The 12,316-nt window shown below is 38.3% G+C and overlaps 1 protein-coding gene across 1 annotated transcript in view; it reads left to right on the top strand.

Moving 5' to 3' along the window:
- The window catches only part of LOC106877294 (WD repeat and FYVE domain-containing protein 3), a 293,546-nt gene that overhangs the window by 219,706 nt on the left and 61,524 nt on the right, over positions 1-12,316 (top strand). Inside the window, exons 20-27 of the mRNA XM_052968010.1 lie at positions 745-949; positions 2,475-2,689; positions 4,173-4,582; positions 5,037-5,258; positions 7,081-7,262; positions 7,996-8,224; positions 10,743-10,879; positions 11,913-12,024. Coding sequence (XP_052823970.1) covers positions 745-949; positions 2,475-2,689; positions 4,173-4,582; positions 5,037-5,258; positions 7,081-7,262; positions 7,996-8,224; positions 10,743-10,879; positions 11,913-12,024 — 1,712 coding nt within the window. The remainder of the gene's footprint in view (positions 1-744; positions 950-2,474; positions 2,690-4,172; positions 4,583-5,036; positions 5,259-7,080; positions 7,263-7,995; positions 8,225-10,742; positions 10,880-11,912; positions 12,025-12,316) is intronic.

The raw sequence follows: 12,316 nt of genomic DNA, 5'->3' as shown, positions 1-12,316 counted from the left end.
GTGTGTCATAGTGACTTGTGTGTGTCTTAGTGAATTCTGTGTGTCATAGTGTCTTCTGTGTGTCATAGTGTCTTGTGTGTGTCATAGTGACTTGTTTGTGTCTCAGTGTCTTGTGTGTGTCATAGTGACTTGTGTGTGTCTTAGTGAATTGTGTGTGTCTTAGTGACTTCTGTGTGTCATAGTGTCTTGTGTGTATCATAGTGTCTTGTGTGTGTCATAGTGACTTCTGTGTGTCATAGTGTCTTGTGTGTATCATAGTGACTTGTGTGTGTCTTAGTGACTTCTGTGTGTCATAGTGTCTCTGTCTCTAGCTGTAAACAAGTGTCACTGTCATATAAGCAGTGTCTTTTGTGTTCAATCTTCCATGAAAGCATTTCTAGCGATGCAAAGCATTACCTTACTTGGAAACAGGTGAGAGTTAGATATAGGGAGGACATCTAGCCTTAGAAAATCATACTTAAAAATCGTGTGTGGCTCATGTGAGCATAGAAAAGTGACCATTAAAATGATAATATATATATATGTGTGCATTTGTGTGTGTAAGATCATAAATATAGTTGTTGATTCTTCACCACATCTTGCTATTCACAATTGGTGAGAACATTTTTTGCAGTTTCATATTAGCAAAATTACAAGAAACGCATCAAAGAAAAGATTTAATGTTTGAAATAAACTGGAAACTTTTGCTATGTTCTTGTTGTTTTTATTGTTTTGGCTAATATTTTATACTTGATCTTCTTGTAGGCCTCCAGCTGCTGGCAGCTACAACACACTCAAGCGGAATATTTCATTTCGGACAGAAGGTCCACATTCTTTAGTGAAGAAATCCAGTACAGATAGTATCAAGCTTTACCTGTCCGGTTCCCAAGATCAAATTATTGTGCACCCAGGTGCTATTATGTCCATCTTTCATCTCCTACCAGCAATTGATTATAATGCTAATTCAAAGGTAAAAATGTCATGCTTTTTCATTTTTCTCCTTCCATGTAGTACACATAGGTGCGGTCGTGGCTGTGTAGTAAGAAGCTTGCTTCCCAACCACATGGTTCCAGGTTCAGTCCCAATGCATGGCACCTTGAGCATGTGCCTTCTGTTATAGCTTCGGGCTGACCAAAGCCTTGTGAGTGGATTTGGTAGATGGAAACTGTATATATTTATGTGTGTGTGTTTGTGTGTGTGTGCGTGTTTGTTTGTTTGTCCCCCCAGCATCGCTTGACAACCGATGCTGGTGTGTTTATGTCCCCATAACTTAACAGTTTGGCAAAAGAGACTGATAGAATAAGTACTAGGATTACAAAGAATAAGTCCTGGGGTCAAGTTCTTCAATTAAAACCCCTTTAAGGCAGTGTTCCAGCATGGCCACAGTCAAATGGATGAAACAAGTAATAGAATGAAAGAATAGTACTTAGGGTGTTGTGCTCACAGTTGCAGAATTGTGGTTTCAATTCTTAGGCAGGGCAGTGCAATGTGCTCTAGAGCAGAATACTGCATTTCATGTTGCTTTAGTCCACTCACCTGTAAATGGATAACAGTAAGGTAGAACTGATATCCTGTTCAGTAGGAATGTTGGTCAGCCTGCCTAACCTGCAGGAAGTGCATTGTGATCAGTGGTGTATAACTACATCTGATGGTCTGGTCAATGCAATGATGATAAATGTTAACAGTATGTTTCAAAACTGATCTGGAAACTATAACTAAGTCCTCTTCTTCGCCCTTTTCAAGCCTAGCCAGGCTTATGGGCCCAGTTTCTATGGCATATGTGTTCTCCCCAGCTGGACGGGATGCCAGTCCATCGCAGCCTTACTCAAGAAACAGGAAGAAAGAGTAAGAGAAAGTCAGGGCGAAAGAGTACAACAGGGGTTGCCACTCATGCTCGCTGATGTGTAACTTGCACATAAATAAATTTAATAAAACGTTTTCTGTATACTGCTATCGTTTTAGTTTTATTTATTTATTATTATTGTTATGTTATTTACAGAGGCGCAATGGCCCAGTGGTTAGGGCAGTGAACTCGCGGTCAGAGGATCGCGGTTTCGATTCCCAGACCGGGTATTGTGTATGTTTATTGAGCGAAAACACCTAAAGCTCCATGAGGCTCCGGCAGGAGGTGGTGGCGACCCCTGTTGTACTCTTTCGCCCCAACTTTCTCTCACTCTTTCTTCTTGTTTCTTGAGTAAAGCTGTGATGGACTGGGGTCCCATCCAGCTGGGGGGAACACATATGCCACAGAAACCGGAAAACCGGGACCATGAGCCTGGCTAGGCTTTAAAAAGGGTGAGAAAGAAAGAAATGTTATTTACACTTCGCATTAAATGAAATGTAACGTTAAGTAATGAATATGATCAGTTATAGAAGGTGTGGCCCTTTGCTAACTATGCCCTTCTCGAAGTGGCCCCTGAGCCACAACAATTGCCCACTCCTGTACTATGATATGTCCTTATCTACAACATTTTTATGCATCTCCTGTTTTGCAGCAAGCTCTAGAATTACAAACGTACACCGCTGAACTCCTTAAGTCTGTGATGCGAACTGAACGCAACCAACAAATCATGTGTGACGTTGGCTTCCCCCATGAACTATTGAACCATGGCAATGTGGCCCTTGCTGATGAATCCCACTCACTGCATCCCCCACTTCAGTACATGTTTGAACGTCTCGCTGCCCAAGCACTGACACCTAAGGATCTCAAGTAAGTCTTGTACTCTTTCAATACTAACCCATTCGAAACACTGCAGCTGGTTATATGATACAAAGTATTCCGTTTTAAAGGGGTCAATATTTTAGCCCTTTTTTTTACCGTTTTCTGTTGAAAATATATCTTTGTTTTGATTAATTTTGAAGACAATGAAGAATTTATTAGAGTAACTCTGTCATTATCAAACAACTGTTTAGAACATAAATTAACATGAGATTTTATTGGAGGGTTTTAGCATACCTCATGGCAAAGCAGAAAGTTTGTTTCATAGAACCAGCAGTGCTTTTAGGTGATTTGATATTAAAAGGGTTAAATTAAAATCTTCTACAGTAATTTTATGCTAGAATAATTTATGTTCTGTGCCCCAGCTTAATAATAAACAAGTTGGTTATCTTACTAATCTATCTTCAGTTATTGATTGTCGTCTTGGTTAATCGAAACATAGACAGTGTATTTTGTTAGAAATATTGTCATGAAAGAAGTTAGAATATTCTATAATCCTGTGAACAATTCTTCCAATCTTTCTTATTATTTATTGTTCCTTAAGGCGGCAAAGTGGCAGAAACTGTAGCACGCCGGGCGAAATGCTTTGTGGTATTACGTCTGTCTTTATGTTCTACGTTCAAATTCCACCGAGGTTGACTTTGCCTTTCATCCTTTCGGGATCGATAGATTAAGTACCAGTTACGCACTGGGGAAGATGTAATCGACTTAATCCCTTGGTCTGTCCTTGTTTGTCCCTTCTATGTTTAGCCCCTTGTGGGCAATAAAGAAATAAGAAACGTTAGCACGCCGGGCAAAATGCTTTGCAGTATTTCGTCTGTCTTTACGTTCTGAGTTCAAATTCCACTGAGATTGACTTTAGCTTTCGTCCTTTCAGAGTCGATAAATTAAGTACCAGTTGTGTACTAGGGGTGGTCTAAAATTTTTCGAGCCTTGTGCCTAGAGTAGTAAAGATTATTTATTGTTCTTCCTTATTATTTATTGTTAATACGTCTATTGTCTCAGTGGAAATCCTTCTGAGTATTTATCTCTCTCCTTCCTTCTTTCCTTCTGTTCTTTTTTTTCTCTTCTTTCCTTCCTTGTTTGGTTAGTATAGATCTTGTCTTCACTTTGCTTTCATAATTTGTTCTGCATTCAAATTTTAAACGGGCATATGGCGTAGTGGTTAAGAGCGCAGGCTATTAACCCCAAGATTCCGAGTTCGATTGAAAGCAGTGACCGACCTGAATAATAATAATAATAATATCGAAAAATACCTTAGGAATGAGAACCCAGGTTCGAAATTTCCCCAAGGCGCCTGATGAAGGCTGGAGGGTATATCAGCCGAAATGTTGTGTTAACAAACAAGATGCGGACAAATATCCGCCAAATGTAAATAATGTACGTAATTCCTCATCTCTTAAATATGGAACTGTATTTCATTAGTGCTGTTTGTTTCATCATGTAATTCTGTTTATTTAATTTTCTTTTGCAGAGACTTTCTACGATTAGGCTCACCACTTAACTGTCGGTCAGTCGATGACCTCTACGATGGTTACCGCAATGGATTTGTGTGCAGCCACATGCATAATGGTTGTGAGCTGAGCCGTGGCCATAGTCTAGAAGAAAAGCGCACACCTTATGAAATTGAAGACAAGCTGAAAACTGCTGGGGGGCCGGTACCTCTGACTCGTGTTAAATGTCTTGTTTCTATGACAACCCCTCGAGATGCTCGCATGCATGGTTCATCTGTGACACCAGCATTTGTCGAATTCGATATGAGCACTGAAGGGTTCGGATGCCTTTATTTACCAAGTATTGCTCCCCAGGGGCCACCTGCTCCATCTGTCGTTGGTGGAGTAGTTGGCTCATCAGATCCTGTAGTTATTGGTGGTGTTGGAACAGGTGAGAGAGAATATTTACTGTCCCTTTTTATTTTGGTGGATTTCTTGTCCCTTTTTGTGTTGTATTCACTATTAAACTGAGTTTTGGTTCACTGTCAAACTGTTGTGTTGTATGGTTCACTGTTAAACTGTATTCACAGTAATTTTAGTTCACTGTTAAACTGAATTTTGGTTCACTGTTAAATTGTTTGTGTTGTATTCACAGTAATTTTGGTTCACTGTTAACTGAATTTTAGTTCACTGTTAAACTGAACATATGTTTGTACAGTGTATATATGTTTGTGTTTCTACGAAAGTGTGTGTATGTATGTTTGTGTGTGTATGTATGTTTGTGTGTGTATATATATATATATATATATATATATATATATATATATATATATATATATATATATATATATATATATATATTTATACCTATCTTATAACACTGTTGTTTCTTTTGGTTTTATCAGGTGAGAGAATGTTTCCCCCACAATCGGGGCTAACTTACTCGACGTGGTTCTGTGTGGACAAATTCAGCAGCCCTGACATGGATCTACATCCTGTACGCTTGCTGACTGTTATCCGCAACCTTCAGGGTCGCGATGAAAATCTCATCTGTCTCAGTGTCACCTTGATGGCAAAAGATCGCTCTCTTGTCGTATCAACACAAGAAACGAGTATGCCAACTACAGGTAAGTCTAGTCTACCTTCTTCTGTCTCAAGTGATGTTTATTTTGTTTTGTGGGAAGGAAACTGAATGGAAGACTAACTGAAATGAATGGAATGTCATCGTTACTGTCATTAATGTCATCATCATAACCATCATCTTCAGTATCAACATTATCATCGTTGTCATCATCATTACCTTCAGCTTCATCATTGTCATCACTGTCATCATCATCATAATTATCGTCCTGATTTTTAATCATTGTCATCATCATCATTGTCATTTTTGTCATGGTCAACATTTTCATTATCATCATGATTTTCGTCATCACCATCATATTCATCCTCTTCATCTTTGTGATCATCTTCATCTTCTTCATCATCGTCATTGCAATTAATATCATTACTATTCTCATCTCATTGTCATGGTCACAAGGCTAAATGGTCAAGATGTTTGTGTCAGAACCATAAGATCTCAGGTTCAGTCCCACTACCAATGGGCAAGTGTCTTCTATCTTATATATGGGTTGACCTGAATCTTGTGAATGAATTGGGGTTAATGAAAACTGTGTGAAGCCTTTTGGATGAAAAGTACAGTCTTATCACTTTGCATTACACTGATTGTAGCTGAGGATTACATCAGCAATGCACATGTTTGTGGAATATTCAGCCATTTACATGCTAATTCAAAGAGCAGAGATTCCAGTTGACCAAACGATTGATGCTGAATGTCAAAGCTAATAGAGACTAATTACATTGCCATGATCATTGTGGAGCATCAGTTGGCAGAGTTGGTTGAATATTTTTACATCTCATTACGTTCTGAGTTCAAACTCTGGCCAGGTTTGACTTTACTTTTGCATCTCTTGTCCATATCATCACCATTGTCGTCGTCATTGTCTAACGTCCGCTTTCCATGCTGGCATGGGTTGGATGAGTTTGACTGGTTTATAATTTACTTTTGCATTAAAACCATTTGGGTTAATATAAGCTACATGGTAGCAGAGCATAATTGGTGGAAACAAACATCGGCATTTCTCAATTTAGCTTCAGGTGTCAACAGTTCGCTGGTTGATCACTGACTCCCTAAAAATTCTTAGCTCTCTCTAAGGCTGAGAACCGGGTTTTTGATATTACTGTGCCTTAACTCTAATTAGCTGTTTACTGTAGCACTGCTGTGCTACTACATGATATCACACTAGCTTTTCTGACTCACCACAAGGTTTTTCACCCCAATATTCACATTCTGTTATTTGTAGCTTTGTCATCTACTTCAATATCCAGAATTCCAAAAAGGAATTGCTAAGCTTATTATTGTTGGCTAGTAGGTTGGCAATACCTGTAGAGTGAAGGCATAGGCTATTGGATCTCTGACCATAAGATTGTGGGTTTAAATTCTGCACTCAGTATCATTTTATATCCTTAGGCAAGGCACTTCATTTCATATTGTTCATTCAGGAACACTCAACTGAAAATGTGTTGCATCTGTAGTACAGGGATTCTTTGTGGGCTTTTAATCCAAAATCTTGTAAATATGCAAGCTACCAATGATTGTGTGAAAAACTGCCTGACCACTTAGTTGCACACACAGGCCGGCATGCACACGAGTACTTGATGATCTCATTAGTGCAGGTACATGTAAAAAAAAGCAGCCTGTATATTCTGTAAAGTAGTTGGCATTAAGAAAGGCTGTTGAAAGCATAACGAGTGAGAGAGGGTGGATCTTGGCTCGGTCACCTGGCTTGTTGGTTTGTATCAAACTGTCTCACCGATGCCAATATGGAAAACAGACATTAAACAATGATGAGGATGAGGATGATTATGATGTATATGATATTCTCTTTTCAGTGACTGGCTGTGATGAAGAGGAAGAGCCTGTCCTTGGCGACAACACTGTCAGGTTTTGGTGTCCTGATCTTACACAAGAAGGACAATGGCATCATTTGGTATTGATTTTTCATCGAGCTGGTATCATGAAAAATAGCAGTGTAAGCCTGTTCCTGGACAGCCACCATGTCAACACACAAAAGGTGAGTTTCTACTTTCACTTTTGACAAGCTGATTGTTTCTTTAATGAACTTTGGTGTATGTTCAACTGTGTCTCTTGTTAATTTGTTAATTTGTTTTATCTCTGACCTTTAATCTCTTTGTATAACTCTGTCTCAGTGTCCCTTTTTTAATTGAACTCTTGATTAATCTCTTAAGCCAACCAAAGCCTTGTGAGAGGGCTTGGGGAATGGAAACTGAAAGAATCCTTTCATATGTGTGTGTGTACCTTCTCTTTGTTTTATCAAGAGCGCGTGGCTTAGTGGTTAGGGCATTCAGCTCATGATCGTAAGGCTGTGAATTCGATTCCCGGTGACGCGTTGTGTCCTTGAGCAAGACACTTTATTTCACGTTGTTCCAGTCCACTCAGCTGGCAAAAATGAGTAGTACCTGTAATTCAAAGGGCCAGCCTTGTCACACTATGTGTCACGTTGAGTCTCCCTGAGAACTACGTTAAGGGTACACGTGTCTGTAGATTGCTCAGCCACTTGCACGTTAATTTCACGAGCAGGCTGTTCCGTTGATCGTATCAGCTGGGACCCTCGTCGTCGTAACCAACAGAGTGCTCCTAACCAACTTACCACCTGTATTCCTCAAAGCGTTTTTTAAAACAATATTCTCTGCTAAATTAATGAGATGGAGACGGGGAAGTGATAATTCTCATTCTGTTTCAATAATAATTTCTCATGGTTATTTTCTTCTCTTTTTCCATTCCAGCTTCACTACGTGTCTCCCAACTTAGGTGCTGGGGGTACTGCCAGCCCAACTGCTTTTACAACAGTTTTCGCTTATATTGGAACTCCTCCACAGCTTCGTCGGCAGTCCCAGTTGACCTGGAAGCAAGGTCCATGCTACCTGTTTGAAGATATCGTGTCCACTAACACAGTGCATACCATGTACCAATTTGGACCAGTATATGTAGGAAGTTTCCAATCTCCAGTTTTAGGTATTTCAGTTTAATCAACACACCCTGTTTCATATCTTCAGCTCTTTTGCTTTGAAGCATACATACATTTATACATACATACATATCACATACGTATATATATTTATGCAAACTACATAAATACATACATATATGTCAACGATATAAAGTGATTTTTATGCACCTGAAGTCCATATGAACTGTCCTCTCAAGTTGAATAACACAATAGCCATTTAGTACTAATATTACTTTTGTCACTAATTTTTAGTAAGTCCACTGGCCAATTGTGACATCACTGCCTGAATAGACACTGACATTCTATATATTGTTGACAGGGAGATTTGGTTGTTATGTCACTACTTGATGTCTGCCACTGAGGAGCCCAAGCAGGGTGAAATCAGGTGATCTGGCAGTTCTGATGGCTGTAACAAATGATTCTCATCTCTCAACAATATAAATACGAGTGTTTTTATGCACAATGTATCTGTATGAAAGGTCTTCTCAAGGAAAAAAATGCAGTATTCTGTGTTCTAACACAACATCTGTGTTGGATATAAAGATTGCCTTTTTTATACATACATGCATATATATGAGCATGCATTCATGCATACTTACGTGCATACATGCGTTTTTTAAATAGATGAAATTTATTTCAATATATCTATATTTTAGACCATTGCCTGTTAGACATGATAGAAAGATAGAAATGAAATACAAAACAACATTCAAGCGTGGTCATTGGCTGTGCCGCTGGACTGGCTCCCATGCTGGTAGCACATAAAAACACCTTTGAGCGAGGTCATTGCCAGTACCGCCTGACTGGCCTTCGTGCCGGTGGCACGTAAAAGCACCCACTAAGACTCTTGGAGTGGTTGGCGTTAGGAAGGACACCCAGCTGTAGAAAACCTGCCAGATCAGATTGGAGCCTGGTGTAGCCATCTGGTTTCACCAGTCCTCAGTCAAACCGTCCAAGCCATGCCAGCATGGAAAGCAGACGTTAAATGATGATGATGATGATGAATTCTAACTGACGATGTCAAAATAAACTGCATGCAGACAGCAATTTAGAAAAATTTGTTTCTACTGACGAAACAGATTTACCCATCAAATTTAATTCCTCAAATAATGTACATTAGTAAAGATAAAACTCCTATTTCAATAAATTGTTTGATAGATAATTCAGTAGCATTTGACACTTGGCTGGCATACACGTATAGTTGCTAATAATCTTGTGTGTTTGGAAGGGAACTAACAATTGATTTGTTCAGCACATTCGGTCAAGAAATATAATTTTAATTTTCATACTCCTGCTGTTTTCTGATTATTCTTCTGTTTGTGTCTTCTTATTCTTTCTTTCCTTTACTTTTCTTCTTTTACATTATGTCACCCATCAGTTTTTCCGTGCTAGTTTGAATGCGATGATTTCTGTTGCAACAGTTGAGTTTCTAGTCGATGTTCTCGTCAGTGCTGACCTCTTTTGGTCAGCTTTGGAACAATCCAGAGACTGCAAAGTTGTGTCCCTTGATCAAGGTCTCAACAAAAGAAAGACTGGCAAATAAAGGGGTTTTTCACAGTTAAGGGTAATGAAATTTTGTGTGGATAAATCTGGTTTCCACAGTGAAAGGGTTAATTTTTACAAGGTCCAAAGAGGAAAAACTCATAGCTACATATTACAAGCTGCTCCTGTTATATTACTGCCATTCCAGCATGCCCCACAAGAAGCATCTATGGTAAAAGAATTATTTGTATTCCACCTGCATTATTTTTTTTTATAATTTCATATTTTTCTCTTTATTTATTTTGTTTTTGCTGTGTTTCTACTTCCTTTCTTTTCTTTTTCTCTGCAACTATTTCTTTAACCCATTCCTTACTGTATTTATTTTGAGCTGCTCTGTGTTTCTTTCAATTAATTTTAAATATACCAAAAAATTTAGTAAAATAACTTAGTTATCATTCAGCTAGTGTTAGGAACATAAATTGTGACTAAGGTTTCGTGGAAGATTTTAATTCAAAACAAGACATTTGTACGACAGAGCCAGAACTGGTTTCAGCTAGGTTGGTATCAAAAGGGTTAAGTTTCTCCATATTTTTAATTATTTAACCTGTTCTCCACAAAATTAAAATCCATGGTTATTCCAGTAATTTTAAATATCTACAAAAATACAGAATTGTTATTTTCTGCAAGTCATATTGCTTCAATAAGCTCGACATATCTCAATTAAAAATAGTTTTTAAAATGACATTCCTCATCAAAATATAGATTGGTATACATAACTGCTTTCTGCAGTCCAGGGTAATTAAACATTGAATGGATATATCTAATATTTCTGCAGTAAAAGAGTTTAAAAAGGAGATCTTGGCTAATGTAGCCATTAACTCATGTGTCTGAATCATAATATATGGTCACTACTGGAGAAGATTTCATCTGAAGTCTGCTTCGTTAAAGCTAATTTATAGAACTATAGGAATTTCTAATTTATATTTCTTTTCCTTTCATTATTTGTCTCTGAAACCCCCCAATTGTCTTGTCTTTGAATAGGAGGCGAAGTACTGCCCTCTTTGGTTGCAGAAGAGAAAGTCATGTTTGGTGTACATGCACATGCTTTATCTCAAATGACGATAACAAAAATCAGGAAAATTTACAACAAAGTCGACAGCAAGTCTATTGCCAAACAGGTAAAGCTCTTTCAAACCATTTCAGTGAATATGTTTTTGAACATTTTTTTCATACTTTTTAAATTTAGTTTTTATTTTAAAGGGAGCAAAACTGGCTTTTTTGTTCATTAAAATTTTATTTGTATTTAAATATAAATTAGGTTGGTTTTGTAAATTTGTGTGAATGCATAGAAATTGTGATAAGAATTCATTTCTTTTCAGGTGAATAACTCTTGTGACCTACATGACCTGTCATATATATTGTTATACGTTATTCATATGTGCTATACTATAATTATATATATTAATACTATATATTATATTGCTCGTCTTACAATATCATTCAAGTTTTGATATTATGTGGCTTCTGTGCCAGTGGCACGTACATAGCACCATTTGAGCATGATCATTATTAGCGTCGCCTTACTAGAATTTGTGCCGATGGCACGTGTAAAAACATTCGAGTGAGGTCGTTGCCAGTGCTGCTGGACTGGCTCCTGTGCAGGTGGCACATAAAAGAACCCACTACACTCTTGGAGTGGTTGGCGTTAGGAAGGGCATCCAGTTGTAGAAACTCTGCCAGATCAGATTGGAGTCTGGTGTAGCCATCTGGTTTGCCAGTCCTCGGTTAAATCGTCCAACCCATGCTAGCATGGAAGGCGGATGTTAAACGATGATGATGATTGATTATGAGTTCAATGTAAATTTGACTACTCAAACATGTTAATATCAGAAGAGTTAAAAACACACAGCAACCTGGCAGAATCGTTAGCACGCCGGGCATTTCACCTATCTTCACATTCTGTTTCCAAATTCCGTCGAGGTTGACTTTGCATTTCATCCTTTCAGAATTTATAAAACAAGTAGTACTAGTGTCGACAGAATCAACTTAACCTCTTACTCGGAATTGCTGGTGTTGTGCCAAAATTTGAAATCAATTTTAGTAGGGTTAATTCAGTTAGTCTTGTGTTTGGTGTCATAATTGATATTTCTTTTAAATAATTATCTTTTTTAATTTTAATTTCATCCAATGTGTTTGTTGTTGTTTTTCTAGCTGGCTATGGGCTCACATGAAAATGCAACTCCTATCCGTATTCTTCACAATTCAGCCTGTCATCTCGGAGGACCAGCTCGTAGTTTAGGAGCGATACTAATGGGATACCTGGGTAAGTCAAAAGCCCTTCAATTGGCTGCAGATTCTGCAACTGTTACGTATGAATATTTACGTGTGTTTTTAGATGTGTGTGTGTGTGTGTGTGTCACTAGTGTAGCTAGTGTGTGATGCACGGGGCAGCCCTTCTGTTTGCCACCCACAGACCCCACAAAAAAAAAAAATACATATTGCCTACAGCAGATCCAATTTATTACCTTGAGCAGGGATTAATCTTCTCTCTTCACTCCTTTGTACCACATGGGCTCAACTCTCCTTCCCTCTTCATCTAACCCTCCTCCTCTCTT

The sequence above is a fragment of the Octopus bimaculoides genome, chromosome 5, assembly GCF_001194135.2.
Source record: "Octopus bimaculoides isolate UCB-OBI-ISO-001 chromosome 5, ASM119413v2, whole genome shotgun sequence".
NCBI classification, from domain to species: Eukaryota; Metazoa; Mollusca; class Cephalopoda; order Octopoda; family Octopodidae; genus Octopus; species Octopus bimaculoides.
Note: the sequence above shows the minus strand (reverse complement) of the source record. Positions and strands in the feature narration are given on the sequence as shown.